General features: G+C 43.3%; 1 protein-coding gene across 3 annotated transcripts in view; it reads left to right on the forward strand.

The window, feature by feature from the left end:
* The window catches only part of phf19 (PHD finger protein 19), a 30,451-nt gene extending 23,994 nt beyond the window's left edge, over window positions 1-6,457 (forward strand). The window contains exons 11-14 of one of the 3 annotated variants that reach the window (XM_028577464.1): window positions 1,495-1,558; window positions 2,043-2,128; window positions 3,916-4,005; window positions 5,846-6,457. In XM_028577464.1, coding sequence (XP_028433265.1) covers window positions 1,495-1,558; window positions 2,043-2,128; window positions 3,916-4,005; window positions 5,846-6,128 — 523 coding nt within the window. In that variant the 3' untranslated portion in view covers window positions 6,129-6,457. The remainder of the gene's footprint in view (window positions 1-1,494; window positions 1,559-2,042; window positions 2,129-3,915; window positions 4,006-5,845) is intronic. The other 2 variants (XM_028577467.1, XM_028577466.1) reach the window with 2 other exon arrangements.
* Window positions 6,458-18,180: the final 11,723 nt, after the last annotated feature.

An 18,180-nucleotide genomic window follows, 5' to 3' on the forward strand; every position in this document is an offset into this window, starting at 1 on the left:
ACGTTTTCGGTGAACTATTTTAGTACAATATGAGATCGTATTCTGAACGAGACGCCATGACGAGAAACCAGACCCATGTGACTCGTTCGTCCAATCGGCTGCCGGTTTTCATTTTTTGGGCAACAGCACAGATTAGCGCCGCCTGTTGCTATGGAGACGTATCAGGTCTCGTCTCTTCGGTGTTCTGAGGAACTTTCTGGACCAACTCAGGAGGCTGATCAGTCCCACTGGCTCTACTGCTGATGGTCGGCCGTCTGTTTAAGAAGCTTAAGATGTTATCCATCCATCCATCATCCATCCATCCATCATCCATCCATCCTTCCATCATCCATCCATCCATCATCCATCCATCCATCATCCATCCATCCATCCATCCATCCATCCATCCATCATCCATCCATCCATCATCCATCCATCATCCATCCATCCATCCATCATCCATCCATCCATCATCCATCCATCCTTCCATCATCCATCCATCCATCCATCATCCATCCATCCATCCATCCATCATCCATCCATCATCCATCCATCATCCATCCATCCATCCATCCATCCATCATCCATCCATCCATCCATCCATCATCCATCCATCCATCATCCATCCATCCTTCCATCATCCATCCATCCATCATCCATCCATCATCCATCCATCATCCATCATCCATCCATCCATCCATCCATCATCCATCCATCCATCCATCCATCATCCATCTTCGTCTGCTTATCCGGTATCGGTCGCGGGGGATCCCGAGGCGTTCCCAGGCCAGGTTGGAGATATAATCCCTCCACCTAGTCCTGGGTCTTCCCCGAGGCCTCCTCCCAGCTGGACCTCCCTCCACCTAGTCCTGGGTCTTCCCCGAGGTCTCCTCCCAGCTGGACCTCCCTCCACCTAGTCCTGGGTCTTCCCCGAGGCCTCCTCCCAGCTGGACCTCCCTCCACCTAGTCCTGGGTCTTCCCCGAGGCCTCCTCCCAGCTGGACCTCCCTCCACCTAGTCCTGGGTCTTCCCGAGGTCTCCTCCCAGCTGGACCTCCCTCCACCTAGTCCTGGGTCTTCCCGAGGCCTCCTCCCAGCTGGACCTCCCTCCACCTAGTCCTGGGTCTTCCCGAGGCCTCCTCCCAGCTGGACCTCCCTCCACCTAGTCCTGGGTCTTCCCGAGGCCTCCTCCCAGCTGGACCTCCCTCCACCTAGTCCTGGGTCTTCCCGAGGCCTCCTCCCAGCTGGACCTCCCTCCACCTAGTCCTGGGTCTTCCCGAGGCCTCCTCCCAGCTGGACCTCCCTCCACCTAGTCCTGGGTCTTCCCGAGGCCTCCTCCCAGCTGGACCTCCCTCCACCTAGTCCTGGGTCTTCCCCGAGGCCTCCTCCCAGCTGGACCTCCCTCCACCTAGTCCTGGGTCTTCCCCGAGGCCTCCTCCCAGCTTAGGATGTTATGTTAAGTTGTTATAACAAAGATGTTATTAAGTAGTTATAACTAACGTATGTGTGTGTGTCAGCAGTGCTTCAGCTGAGAGGAGGAAGAGGAAGTCCAAGTGGCTGCTAGAAGATGCCATCCCTAATGTAAGTCTTCCTTCTTCTAGTCTGTGTATAGAAATGAACCCAAAACCTCCCGAAACTTTTTTCTCTTGTAATAATTAGATTTAGTTTTTCTAAAAATAGGAAACCGTCCGATCAGTAGTGCGGAGACTCTGCAGAGTTACCAGATGGCATCGGGAGGTTTTGGCTTCACTTTAGCTTCCTCATTCACTCACTCACTGTGTATATAGTGTTTATTAAATAGTGAACTATATAGGGAACGACCAAACCAGATTTCGGACACTCACTGTAAACACACGTTTGGGTGACTTGTGTCAGGAGATGCTCCCGGTGTTGGTGTGACGGAGGCGAGCGGCGCCCAGCATCATGTAAACAAACGAAACAACAACTCTTCTAATGCGTCCCTGAAACAAACCGAGCTCTCAGGAGGTTTTTTATTATATATGTTACATGTGTGTGTGTGTGTGTGTGTGTGTGTGTGTGTGTGTGTGTGTGTGTGTGTGTGTAGAACGAGCTGTCCTGCAGTTGGACCTCCAACCACCACATGGCCAACATCTTTGACTTCACGCTGGACGAGCTGCAGAGCCTCAAGAGGTGAGACACTGATTCATTCAGCACGACGATGCGTTTAAGGGACGTTAAATAAAAGAGATGCAAAGGAAACCCCTCAGGGAATAACCATGTGTGCAGATATACAGCCTTATGACATGTAGTAGATTAATAACCATGTGTTCAGATATACAGCCTTATGACATGTAGTAGATTAATAACCATGTGTGCAGATATACAGCCTTATGACATGTAGTAGATTAATAACCATGTGTTCAGATATACAGCCTTATGACATGTAGTAGATTAATAACCATGTGTGCAGATATACAGCCTTATGACATGTAGTAGATTAATAACCATGTGTTCAGATATACAGCCTTATGACATGTAGTAGATTAATAACCATGTGTGCAGATATACAGCCTTATGACATGTAGTAGATTAATAACCATGTGTTCAGATATACAGCCTTATGACATGTAGTAGATTAATAACCATGTGTTCAGATATACAGCCTTATGACATGTAGTAGATTAATAACCATGTGTGCAGATATACAGCCTTATGACATGTAGTAGATTAATAACCATGTGTGCAGATATACAGCCTTATGACATGTAGTAGATTAATAACCATGTGTGCAGATATACAGCCTTATGACATGTAGTAGATTAATAACCATGTGTTCAGATATACAGCCTTATGACATGTAGTAGATTAATAACCATGTGTTCAGATATACAGCCTTATGATATGTAGTAGATTAATAACCATGTGTTCAGATATACAGCCTTATGACATGTAGTAGATTAATAACCATGTGTTCAGGTATACAGCCTTATGATATGTAGTAGATTAATAACCATGTGTTCAGATATACAGCCTTATGACATGTAGTAGATTAATAACCATGTGTTCAGATATACAGCCTTATGACATGTAGTAGATTAATAACCATGTGTGCAGATATACAGCCTTATGACATGTAGTAGATTAATAACCATGTGTGCAGATATACAGCCTTATGACATGTAGTAGATTAATAACCATGTGTTCAGATATACAGCCTTATGACATGTAGTAGATTAATAACCATGTGTGCAGATATACAGCCTTATGACATGTAGTAGATTAATAACCATGTGTTCAGATATACAGCCTTATGACATGTAGTAGATTAATAACCATGTGTTCAGATATACAGCCTTATGACATGTAGTAGATTAATAACCATGTGTTCAGATATACAGCCTTATGACATGTAGTAGATTAATAACCATGTGTTCAGATATACAGCCTTATGACATGTAGTAGATTAATAACCATGTGTGCAGATATACAGCCTTATGACATGTAGTAGATTAATAACCATGTGTGCAGATATACAGCCTTATGACATGTAGTAGATTAATAACCATGTGTTCAGGTATACAGCCTTATGATATGTAGTAGATTAATAACCATGTGTTCAGATATACAGCCTTATGACATGTAGTAGATTAATAACCATGTGTTCAGATATACAGCCTTATGACATGTAGTAGATTAATAACCATGTGTTCAGATATACAGCCTTATGACATGTAGTAGATTAATAACCATGTGTTCAGATATACAGCCTTATGACATGTAGTAGATTAATAACCATGTGTTCAGATATACAGCCTTATGACATGTAGTAGATTAATAACCATGTGTTCAGATATACAGCCTTATGACATGTAGTAGATTAATAACCATGTGTTCAGGTATACAGCCTTATGATATGTAGTAGATTAATCCTAGTGGTGATAAGGTCAGGAGGATAACGTGCTGGTGGTGTTTTCCAGCAGCTCCAGTAGGACGGTCAGTATCGATCAGGACTCTACCGATGCTTCAACTTCAGGGTCTGCTACAACCAGCGCCTCCTATCACTTCAGGTAACCTGCAGCTAACTACCATACAGCTAACTAGCATACAGCTAGCATACAGCTAACTAGCATACAGCTAGCATACAGCTAAATACCATACAGCTACCATACAGCTAACTAGCATACAGCTAGCATACAGCTAACTACCATACAGCTAGCATACAGCTAACTACCATACAGCTAGCATACAGCTAACTACCATACAGCTAGCATACAGCTAACTAGCATACAGCTAGCATACAGCTAACTAGCATACAGCTAGCATACAGCTAACTAGCATACAGCTAGCATACAGCTAACTACCATACAGCTAGCATACAGCTAACTAACATACAGCTACCATACAGCTAACTACCATACAGCTAGCATACAGCTAAATACCATACAGCTACCATACAGCTAACTACCATACAGCTACCATACAGCTAACTACCATACAGCTAACTACCATACAGCTACCATACAACTAACTACCATACAGTTACCATACAGCTAACTACCATACAGCTAACTACCATACAGCTAGCATACAGCTAACTACCATACAGCTAACTACCATACAGCTAACTACCATACAGCTACCATACAGCTAACTACCATACAGCTAGCATACAGCTAACTACCATACAGCTAGCATACAGCTAACTACCATACAGCTACCATACAGCTAACTACCATACAGCTAGCATACAGCTAAATACCATACAGCTACCATACAGCTAACTACCATACAGCTAACTACCATACAGTTACCATACAGCTAACTACCATACAGCTAACTACCATACAGTTACCATACAACTAACTACCATACAGCTAACTACCATACAGTTACCATACAGCTAACTACCATACAGCTAACTACCATACAGTTACCATACAACTAACTACCATACAGCTAACTACCATACAGCTACCATTCAGCTAACCTACAGCTAACTACCATACAGCTAACTACCATACATCTACCATACAGCTAACTACCATACAGCTACCATACAACTAACTACCATACAGCTAACTACCATACAGCTACCATACATCTACCATACAGCTAACTACCATACAGCTACCATACATCTACCATACAGCTAACTACCATACAGCTAACTACCATACAGTTACCATACAACTAACTACCATACAGCTAACTACCATACAGCTAACATACAGCTAACTACCATACAGCTAACATACAGCTAACATACAGCTAACTACCATACAGCTAACATACAGCTAACTACCATACAGCTAACATACAGCTAACTACCATACAGCTAACTACCATACAGCTACCATACAGCTAACATACAGCTAACATACAGCTAGCTACCATACAGCTACCATACAGCTACCATACATCTACCATACAGCTAACTACCATACAGCTAACTACCATACAGCTAACATACAGCTACCATACAGCTAACTACCATACAGCTAACTACCATACAGCTAACATACAGCTAACTACCATACAGCTAACTACCATACAGCTAACATACAGCTAACATACAGCTAACTACCATACAGCTAACCTACAGCTAACTACCATACAGCTAACATACAGCTAACTACCATACAGCTAACATACAGCTAACTACCATACAGCTAACTACCATACAGCTAACTACGATACAGCTAACATACAGCTAACATACAGCTAACTACCATACAGCTAACATACAGCTAACTACCATACAGCTAGCATACAGCTAACTACCATACAGCTAGCATACAGCTAACTACCATACAGCTACCATACGTTTTCACGTGTAGTAGAGAACCCTTAATGTGGCGAGGTGTTGACAGGAAGTGTCTCTGACCCCTGACCTCTGTGTGTCGCCAGGAGGAGGGTGGGCAGCAGGAAGAGGAAGTTGCCTAGCAACAGCTACAGCCAGTGGGCCAATCGCAGCGAGGCTGGCTCCGAGCCTCCTGGGATGCTGGATGACGCAGAAGAAGAAGCGTCAGACTCCTCCCACTTCCTGTCCGACCCCACCCAGATCCCGTCTGACTCCTCCCTCTCCTCCATCTTCGGTGTGGGCGAGCGGTACCAGGTGCTGGCGCGCCGCGTCACGCCGCAAGGCGCCGTGCAGTACCTGCTGGAGTGGGAGGGGCCAACGCCTTATTAGGAAGCGTTACATCACCAGTTTATTCCTCCGCTCTCTGGTCCAATCAGAGCTCAGCAACGTCAGGAAGGTTTTAGTCCATGTTAATGTTTTTAAATCATGTCCGTTACCTCCGTCAGACTGTCGCTAACCTCATGTAAAGTTTTTAAAATTTATTTTGTTACAAACATGACAACACAAAAAGTTCTCCTGGTTCAACATGTTGGGACGTCTGCTGAGGAGAGGAGGAGGAAACACAGCTGGTCATCAGTCTGGAGACACAAGTTAACTTAATATAGCCAAAGACACGCACACAGACACACACACACACACAGATATATACACACACACACACACACACACACACAGACAGATATATACACACACACACACACACACAGACAGATATATACACACAGACACACACACACACGTACATACATACACACACAGACACACACACGTACACACACACACAGACAAACACACACACACACACACACGTACATACATACACACACAGACACACACACGTACACACACAGACAGATATATACACACAGACACACACACAGATATATACACACAGACACACACACACACACAGACAGATATATACACACAGACACACACACAGACACACACACACACACACACACACGTACATACACACACACACACACACACAGACACAGACAGATATAGACACACACACACAGACACAGACACACACATGCCCCAGCCAGTAGGTTTATATGAATGTGTAGTATTATGGTCTGTATATTCTGTTCTGACGTGTTAAACAGTCAGAGCGCCCCCCAGCTGTCAAACAGCACACTGCACCTGCAACATATAGAAACATATAGAAATATAAAGAAATATATAAATATTAGAGCTGCAACTATAGCAGTTATTATCCCCTGGGTGAATGGATGACATCACTAAGTCCTTCTGTGATTGGTGTTAAGTTAATGTGAGACTTCAGTCTGAGTATATCCCCCCCCCATCCCAAACTAAGCCCCTCCCTGACGATTTCTGTCCCGTAGTCCAGACCTCGGAGCTCAGTGAAGATCAGGGTTTATGTTTTTAAAATGTTTGCAGAAAAAGTTGGTTTTTAATTTTCTCCTGAACATAAACACAAAAAAATATATCCTGATTTTCAGAATTTTCAAATTCTTTTATCATGTCCGTTGCCTAGCAACAATCCTCTCAGGATTATCGTGGGTGTTAAGGCTGTTTTATGCGTCAACTTCACGGCGTAGCTACAGCGTGGCTCCTACGGCATCGCGAGGCAGCGGGGTCTGAGGGGGGTACACCGTCGATTTGACGCAGAAGCATTTATCAGCCTTTAGACCCCAAACACAAAGGCCCAAACCTCCATACTTCATAAACCGCGCCTAGGTAAAATGTGACCAGGTAAACCCTGACCAGGTAAACCCTGACCAGGTGAACCGTGTCCAGGTGAACCGTGTCCAGGTAAACTGCGACAAGGTAAACCCTGACCAGGTAAACCCTGACCAGGTGAGCCGTGTCCAGGTAAACCCTGACCAGGTAAACCCTGACCAGGTGAGCCGTGTCCAGGTAAACTGTGACCAGGTAAACCCTGACCAGGTAAACCCTGACCAGGTGAGCCGTGTCCAGGTAAACTGTGACCAGGTAAACTGTGACCAGGTAAACTGTGACCAGGTAAACCCTGACCAGGTAAACTGTGACCAGGTAAACCCTGACCAGGTAAACTGTGACTATGTAAACTGTGACCAGGTGAACCATGACCAGGTGAACCGTGGCCAGGTGAACCGTGTCCAGGTGATTTCCGTTATACGGTTCTGTCTTCATTAGATCTCAGCCTGAAGCTTCACATTAACTTCCTCTGAGTTCACTGTTCTGTGTTTTCTTTCTTGCACTATTGTCCCGTTCAGTATATCTATGCAAACATCAACGGCCAATCAGCACGCAGAAACAAACATCAACGGCCAATCAGCACGCAGAAACAAACTGATAATCAGCAGAGTCACAGATGTCTTCATATTCTGCTTTTTAGTTTTGTTTTTGATTTAAAATTCTGGGCAAAATTCTTTTATTTTACTTTTTTTTTGTGTAAATCTGCGTGTGCAGATTGCGTGTGTCCTCTGGTGATGAGGAGTTAACATGTTTAAAACTAAAATAATAAAATGTATAAATGTTCAAACGTTAATGACATCAGAGTTAGCTTGAAGCTAACCCAGCCCATTGGTTTGAATGAGGAATGAGTGCAAAAGGTCTCTGAGACGTTAACTTGTCACTCTGTCACTTTAAACCTCCTCACTGCCATGGTAACCACGCTCCCTTCCCATTGGCCTGTTGCTGACGGTTGTTTTGATGATGTCACTGTTTGTTTGCCTTTTTCTGTTTAGCTGAACCAATCAGCTGCCAGCTTTCTCTGGAATAAAAAACTGTTGTTCAACCTTGTTTGTGTGTGTGTGTGTGTGTGTGTGTGTGTGTGTGTGTGTGTGTGTGTGTGTGTGTGTGTGTGTGTGTGTGTGTGTGTGTGTGTGTGTGTGTGTGTGTGTGTGTGTGTGTGTGTGTGTGTGTGTGTGTGTGTGTGTGTGTGTGTGTGTGCGTGTGTGTGTGTGTGTGTGTGTGTGTGTGTGTGTGTGTGTGTGTGTGTGTGTGTGAGAGAGAGAGAGAGAGAGAGTCGGTGAGAGTGCGACAGGTGATAATCTGTTAATTCAATTAAGGTGTTAAACAACACGGAAGAAACCGAACGAGCATTAAGAGTCAGATGGACGGTTCAGACCGGTCGTCCTGAAATAAGAGAAACTAAGACAGAAAGAAAGAAGCAAAGACAGACCTGTAGACAGACAGACAGACCTGTAGACAGACAGACAGACCTGTAGACAGACAGACAGACAGACCTGTAGACAGACAGACAGACCTGTAGACAGACAGACAGACCTGTAGACAGACAGACAGACAGACCTGTAGACAGACAGACAGACCTGTAGACAGACAGACAGACAGACCTGTAGACAGACAGACAGACCTGTAGACAGGCAGACAGACCTGTTGACAGACAGACAGACCTGTAGACAGGCAGACAGACAGACAGACCTGTAGACAGACAGACAGACCTGTAGACAGACAGACAGACAGACCTGTAGACAGACAGACAGACCTGTAGACAGGCAGACAGACCTGTAGACAGACAGACAGACCTGTAGACAGGCAGACAGACCTGTAGACAGACAGACAGACCTGTAGACAGACAGACAGACCTGTTGACAGACAGACAGACCTGTAGACAGACAGACAGACCTGTAGACAGGCAGACAGACCTGTAGACAGACAGACAGACCTGTAGACAGACAGACAGACAGACCTGTAGACAGACAGACAGACCTGTAGACAGGCAGACAGACCTGTAGACAGACAGACAGACCTGTAGACAGACAGACAGAGACCTGTAGACAGACAGACAGACCTGTAGACAGGCAGACAGACCTGTAGACAGACAGACAGACAGAGAAATTAAGACGTTTGTTATAATTTGTCTCAGTAGGAGAAGTACCCGACCTACAACAGAAGAGACGAGTTTACCTGTCTGTGAGTCTCCCTGTCTCACTGTTTACCTGTCTGTGAGTCTCACTGTCTCACTATTTACCTGTCTGAGTCTCCCTGTCTCACTGTTTACCTGTCTGTGAGTCTCACTGTTAACCTGTCTGTCTCTCTCTCTGTCTGTCTCTCTCTCTGTCTGTCTGTTTACCTGTCTGTCTCTCTGTATCTGTTTACCTGTCTGTCTCTGTCTGTCTGTTTACCTGTCTCTCTCTCTGTCTGTCTGTGTCTCTTTTATGTCCCGATGGTAAAATCTTGAGTATTTGTATCAGTGTGTTTACATGCAGTTTAAAAAAATATCGATTATATTCGGGTGAAGGCGTCTGTCTGTCTTCCAGTCTATCTGTCTGTCTGTCTGTCTGTCTGTCTGTCTCTTGGTCTCTACCTGTAGTCTCTCTGTGTGATGGAGGAGCTGGTGAAACATCTGTCCAGATGTCAACACATGGGATGGATGCATGTGATTGGTGAGTTGATGGATGAGTGTGATTGGATGAATGTGATTGGTGAGTTGATGGATGAGTGTGATTGGTGAGTTGATGGATGAATGTGATTGGTGAGTTGATGGATGAATGTGATTGGATGAACGTGATTGGTGAGTTGATGGATGAATGTGATTGGATGAACGTGATTGGTGAGTTGATGGATGAATGGGATTGGTGAGTTGATGGATGAATGTGATTGGATGAACGTGATTGGTGAGTTGATGGATGAATGTGATTGGTGAGTTGATAGATGAATGTGATTGGATGAATGTGATTGGTGAGTTGATGGATGAATGTGATTGGTGAGTTGATGGATGAATGTGATTGGATGAACGTGATTGGTGAGTTGATGGATGAATGTGATTGGTGAGTTGATGGATGAATGTGATTGGTGAGTTGATGGATGAATGTGATTGGTGAGTTGATGGATGCGTGTGATTGGTGAGTTGATGGATGAATGTGATTGGATGAATGTGATTGGTGAGTTGATGGATGAATGTGATTGGTGAGTTGATGGATGAATGTGATTGGATGAATGTGATTGGTGAGTTGATGGATGAATGGGATTGGTGAGTTGATGGATGCGTGTGATTGGTGAGTTGATGGATGAATGTGATTGGATGAATGTGATTGGTGAGTTGATGGATGAATGTGATTGGTGAGTTGATGGATGAATGTAATTGGTGAGTTGATGGATGAATGTGATTGGATGAATGTGATTGGTGAGTTGATGGATGAATGGGATTGGTGAGTTGATGGATGCGTGTGATTGGTGAGTTGATGGATGAATGTGATTGGATGAATGTGATTGGTGAGTTGATGGATGAATGGGATTGGATGAATGTGATTGGTGAGTTGATGGATGAATGTGATTGGTGAGTTGATGGATGAATGTGATTGGATGAATGTGATTGGTGAGTTGATGGATGAATGGGATTGGTGAGTTGATGGATGCGTGTGATTGGTGAGTTGATGGATGAATGTGATTGGTGAGTTGATGGATGCATGTGATTGGTGAGTTGATGGATGAATGTGATTGGTGAGTTGATGGATGAATGTGATTGGATGAATGTGATTGGTGAGTTGATGGATGAATGTGATTGGTGAGTTGATGGATGAATGTGATTGGATGAATGTGATTGGTGAGTTGATGGATGAATGGGATTGGTGAGTTGATGGATGCGTGTGATTGGTGAGTTGATGGATGAATGTGATTGGATGAATGTGATTGGTGAGTTGATGGATGAATGTGATTGGTGAGTTGATGGATGAATGTAATTGGTGAGTTGATGGATGAATGTGATTGGATGAATGTGATTGGTGAGTTGATGGATGAATGGGATTGGTGAGTTGATGGATGCGTGTGATTGGTGAGTTGATGGATGAATGTGATTGGATGAATGTGATTGGTGAGTTGATGGATGAATGTGATTGGATGAATGTGATTGGTGAGTTGATGGATGAATGTGATTGGTGAGTTGATGGATGAATGTGATTGGATGAATGTGATTGGTGAGTTGATGGATGAATGGGATTGGTGAGTTGATGGATGCGTGTGATTGGTGAGTTGATGGATGAATGTGATTGGTGAGTTGATGGATGCGTGTGATTGGTGAGTTGATGGATGCGTGTGATTGGTGAGTTGATGGATGCGTGTGATTGGTGAGTTGATGGATGAATGATTGGTGAGTTGATGGATGCGTGTGATTGGTGAGTTGATGGATGAATGTGATTGGTGAGTTGATGGATGCGTGTGATTGGTGAGTTGATGGATGAATGTGATTGGTGAGTTGATGGATGCGTGTGATTGGTGAGTTGATGGATGAATGTGATTGGTGAGTTGATGGATGAATGTGATTGGATGAATGTGATTGGTGAGTTGATGGATGAATGTGATTGGTGAGTTGATGGATGAATGTGATTGGATGAATGTGATTGGTGAGTTGATGGATGAATGGGATTGGTGAGTTGATGGATGAATGTGATTGGTGAGTTGATGGATGAATGTGATTGGTGAGTTGATGGATGCGTGTGATTGGTGAGTTGATGGATGAATGTGATTGGTGAGTTGATGGATGCGTGTGATTGGTGAGTTGATGGATGAATGTGATTGGTGAGTTGATGGATGCGTGTGATTGGTGAGTTGATGGATGAATGTGATTGGTGAGTTGATGGATGAATGTGATTGGTGAGTTGATGGATGAATGTGATTGGTGAGTTGATGGATGCGTGTGATTGGTGAGTTGATGGATGAATGTGATTGGATGAATGTGATTGGTGAGTTGATGGATGAATGTGATTGGTGAGTTGATGGATGAGTGTGATTGTTGAGTTGATGGATGCGTGTGATTGGTGAGTTGATGGATGAATGTGATTGGATGAATGTGATTGGTGAGTTGATGGATGAATGTGATTGGTGAGTTGATGGATGAATGTGATTGGTGAGTTGATGGATGAATGTGATTGGATGAATGTGATTGGTGAGTTGATGGATGAATGTGATTGGTGAGTTGATGGATGAATGTGATTGGATGAATGTGATTGGTGAGTTGATGGATGAATGGGATTGGTGAGTTGATGGATGAATGTGATTGGTGAGTTGATGGATGAATGTGATTGGTGAGTTGATGGATGCGTGTGATTGGTGAGTTGATGGATGAATGTGATTGGTGAGTTGATGGATGCGTGTGATTGGTGAGTTGATGGATGAATGTGATTGGTGAGTTGATGGATGCGTGTGATTGGTGAGTTGATGGATGAATGTGATTGGTGAGTTGATGGATGAATGTGATTGGTGAGTTGATGGATGAATGTGATTGGTGAGTTGATGGATGCGTGTGATTGGTGAGTTGATGGATGAATGTGATTGGATGAATGTGATTGGTGAGTTGATGGATGAATGTGATTGGTGAGTTGATGGATGAGTGTGATTGTTGAGTTGATGGATGCGTGTGATTGGTGAGTTGATGGATGAATGTGATTGGATGAATGTGATTGGTGAGTTGATGGATGAATGTGATTGGTGAGTTGATGGATGAATGTGATTGGTGAGTTGATGGATGCCTGTGATTGGTGAGTTGATGGATGCGTGTGATTGGTGAGTTGATGGATGAGTGTGATTGGTGAGTTGATGGATGAATGTGATTGGATGAATGTGATTGGTGAGTTGATGGATGCGTGTGATTGGTGAGTTGATGGATGAATGTGATTGGTGAGTTGATGGATGCCTGTGATTGGTGAGTTGATGGATGCGTGTGATTGGTGAGTTGATGGATGAGTGTGATTGGTGAGTTGATGGATGAATGTGATTGGATGAATGTGATTGGTGAGTTGATGGATGAATGTGATTGGTGAGTTGATGGATGAATGTGATTGGTGAGTTGATGGATGAATGTGATTGGTGAGTTGATGGATGCGTGTGATTGGTGAGTTGATGGATGAATGTGATTGGTGAGTTGATGGATGCCTGTGATTGGTGAGTTGATGGATGCGTGTGATTGGTGAGTTGATGGATGAGTGTGATTGGTGAGTTGATGGATGAATGTGATTGGTGAGTTGATGGATGCGTGTGATTGGATGAATGTGATTGGTGAGTTGATGGATGAGTGTGATTGGTGAGTTGATGGATGAATGTGATTGGTGAGTTGATGGATGAATGTGATTGGATGAATGTGATTGGTGAGTTGATGGATGCGTGTGATTGGATGAATGTGATTGGTGAGTTGATGGATGAGTGTGATTGGTGAGTTGATGGATGAATGTGATTGGTGAGTTGATGGATGCGTGTGATTGGTGAGTTGATGGATGAATGTGATTGGTGAGTTGATGGATGAATGGGATTGGTGAATTGATGGATGAATGGGATTGGTGAGTTGATGGATGAATGTGATTGGATGAATGTGATTGGTGAGTTGATGGATGAATGTGATTGGTGAGTTGATGGATGCGTTTTGATTGGTGAGTTGATGGATGAATGTGATTGGTGAGTTGATGGATGAATGTGATTGGATGAATGTGATTGGTGAGTTGATGGATGAATGTGATTGGTGAGTTGATGGATGAATGTGATTGGTGAGTTGATGGATGAATGTGATTGGTGAGTGTGATTGGTGAGTTGATGGATGAATGTGATTGGATGAATGTGATTGGTGAGTTGATGGATGAATGTGATTGGATGAACTTGATTGGTGAGTTGATGGATGAATGGGATTGGTGAGTTGATGGATGAATGTGATTGGTGAGTTGATGGATGAATGTGATTGGTGAGTTGATGGATGAATGTGATTGGATGAATGTGATTGGTGAGTTGATGGATGAATGTTATTGGTGAGTTGATGGATGAAGGTGATTGGATGAATGTGATTGGTGAGTTGATGGATGAATGTGATTGGATGAACGTGATTGGTGAGTTGATGGATGAATGGGATTGGTGAGTTGATGGATGAATGTGATTGGTGAGTTGATGGATGAATGTGATTGGTGAGTTGATGGATGCGTGTGATTGGTGAGTTGATGGATGAATGTGATTGGTGAGTTGATGGATGAATGTGATTGGATGAATGTGATTGGTGAGTTGATGGATGAATGGGATGAGTTGATGGATGAATTGTGATTTGAGTTGATGGATGAATGTGATTGGATGAATGTGATTGGTGAGTTGATGGATGAATGGGATTTGTGAGTTGATGGATGAATGTGATTGGTGAGTTGATGGATGAATGTGATTGGTGAGTTGATGGATGCGTGTGATTGGTGAGTTGATGGATGAGTGTGATTGGTGAGTTGATGGATGCGTGTGATTGGTGAGTTGATGGATGAATGTGATTGGTGAGTTGATGGATGAATGTGATTGGTGAGTTGATGGATGCGTGTGATTGGTGAGTTGATGGATGAGTGTGATTGGTGAGTTGATGGATGAATGTGATTGGTGAGTTGATGGATGCGTGTGATTGGTGAGTTGATGGATGCGTGTGATTGGTGAGTTGATGGATGAATGTGATTGGTGAGTTGATGAATGCGTGTGATTGGTGAGTTGATGGATGAATGTGATTGGATGAATGTGATTGGTGAGTTGATGGATGAATGTGATTGGTGAGTTGATGGATGCGTGTGATTGGTGAGTTGATGGATGAATGTGATTGGTGAGTTGATGGATGAATGTGATTGGTGAGTTGATGGATGCCTGTGATTGGTGAGTTGATGGATGCGTGTGATTGGTGAGTTGATGGATGAATGTGATTGGTGAGTTGATGGATGAATGTGATTGGTGAGTTGATGGATGCGTGTGATTGGATGATGGATGAATGTGATTGGTGAGTTGATGGATGAATGTGATTGGTGAGTTGATGGATGATTGGTGATTGATGGATGAATGAGTTGATTGGATGAATGTGATTGGTGAGTTGATGGGAATGATTGGTGAGTTGATGGATGAATGTGATTGGTGAGTTGATGGATGAGTGTGATTGGTGAGTTGATGGATGAATGTGATTGGTGAGTTGATGGATGAATGTGATTGGTGAGTTGATGGATGAATGTGATTGGTGAGTTGATGGATGAATGGGATTGGTGAGTTGATGGATGAATGGGATTGGTGAGTTGATGGATGAGTGTGATTGGTGAGTTGATGGATGTGATTGGTGAGTTGATGGATGAATGATGTGATTGGTGAGTTGATGGATGCGTGTGATTGGTGAGTTGATGGATGAATGTGATTGGTGAGTTGATGGATGAATGTGATTGGATGAATTGATTGGTGAGTTGATGGATGAATGTGATTGGTGAGTTGATGGATATGAATGATGATTGATGGATGTGTGATTGGTGAGTTGATGGATGAATGTGATTGGTGAGTTGATGGATGAATGTGATTGGTGAGTTGATGGATGGATGGATTGGATGAATGTGATTGGTGAGTTGATGGATGAATGTGATTGGATGAGTTGATGGATGAGTGTGATTGGTGAGTTGATGGATGAATGTGATTGGTGAGTTGATGGATGAATGTGATTGGATGAATGTGATTGGTGAGTTGATGGATGAATGGGATTGGTGAGTTGATGGATGAGTGTGATTGGTGAGTTGATGGATGAATGTGATTGGATGAATGGGATTGGTGAGTTGATGGTTGAATGGATTGGATGAGTTGATGATTGGTGAGTTGATGGATGAGTGTGATTGGTGAGTTGATGGATGAATGTGATTGGATGAGTTGATGGATGAATTGATTGGTGAGTTGATGGATGAATGTGATTGGTGAGTTGATGGATGAATGGGATTGGTGAGTTGATGGATGAATGTGATTGGATGAATGTGATTGGTGAGTTGATGGATGAATGTGATTGGTGAGTTGATGGATGAATGTGATTGGTGAGTTGATGGATGCATGTGATTGGTGAGTTGATGGATGAATGTGATTGGTGAGTTGATGGATGAATGGGATTGGATGAATAGGTTGGTGAGTTGATGGATGAATGGATGAATGGATTGAGTTGATGGATGAATGTGATTGGTGAGTTGATGGGAATGATTGGTGAGTGTGATTGTGTGAGTTGTTGGATGAATGTGATTGGTGAGTTGATGGATGAATGTGATTGGTGAGTTGAATGAGTTGATGGATGAATGATTGGTGAGTTGATGGATGATGTGATTGTGATTGGTGAGTTGATGGATGAATGTGATTGGTGAGTTGATGGATGAATGAGTTGATGGATGAATGTGATTGGTGAGTTGATGGATGAATGGGATTGGTGAGTTGATGGATGAGTGTGATTGGTGAGTTGATGGATGAATGTGATTGGATGAATGGGATTGGTGAGTTGATGGATGAGTGTGATTGGTGAGTTGATGGATGAATGTGATTGGTGAGTTGATGGATGAATGTGATTGGATGAATGTGATTGGTGAGTTGATGGATGATTGGTGAGTTGATGGATTGGTGAGTTGATGGATGAATGATTGGTGAGTTGATGGTGAGTTGATGGATGAATGTGATTGGTGATGATGGATGAATGTGATTGGTTGATGGTTGATGGATGAATGTGATTGGTGAGTTGATGGATGAATGTGATTGGTGAGTTGATGGATGCATGTGATTGGTGAGTTGATGGATGAATGTGATTGGTGAGTTGATGGATGAATGGGATTGGATGAATGGGATTGGTGAGTTGATGGATGAATGGGATTGGTGAGTTGATGGATGAATGTGATTGGTGAGTTGATGGATGAATGTGATTGGTGAGTTGATGGATGAGTGTGATTGGTGAGTTGATGGATGAATGTGATTGGTGAGTTGATGGATGAGTGTGATTGGTGAGTTGATGGATGAATGTGATTGGTGAGTTGATGGATGAATGTGATTGGTGAGTTGATGGGTGATTGGTGAGTTGATGGATGCGTGTGATTGGTGAGTTGATGGATGAATGTGATTGGTGAGTTGATGGATGAATGTGATTGGTGAGTTGATGGATGAATGTGATTGGTGAGTGTGATTGGTGAGTTGATGGATGAATGTGATTGGTGAGTTGATGGATGAGTGTGATTGGTGAGTTGATGGATGAATGTGATTGGTGAGTTGATGGATGCGGTGATTGGTGAGTTGATGGATATGATTGGTGAGTTGATGGATGAATGTGATTGGTGAGTTGATGGATGAGTGTGATTGGTGAGTTGATGGATGAGTGTGATTGGTGAGTTGATGGATGAATGTGATTGGTGAGTTGATGGATGATGGTGTGATTGGTGAGTTGATGGATGAAGGATTGGATTGTGAGTTGATGGATGAATGTGATTGGTGAGTTGATGGATGCGTGGATTGGTGAGTTGATGGATGAATGATTGGAGTGTGATTGAGTTGTGGATGAATGTGATTGGTGAGGTGTGATTGGAGTTGATGGATGAATGTGATTGGATGAACTGATTGATGGAGTTGATGGATGAATGGGATTGGTGAGTTGATGGATGAATGTGATTGAATGATAGGATTGGTGAGTTGATGGATAGAT

This window comes from Perca flavescens, chromosome 5, assembly GCF_004354835.1.
Source record: "Perca flavescens isolate YP-PL-M2 chromosome 5, PFLA_1.0, whole genome shotgun sequence".
Classification (NCBI taxonomy): Eukaryota; Metazoa; Chordata; class Actinopteri; order Perciformes; family Percidae; genus Perca; species Perca flavescens.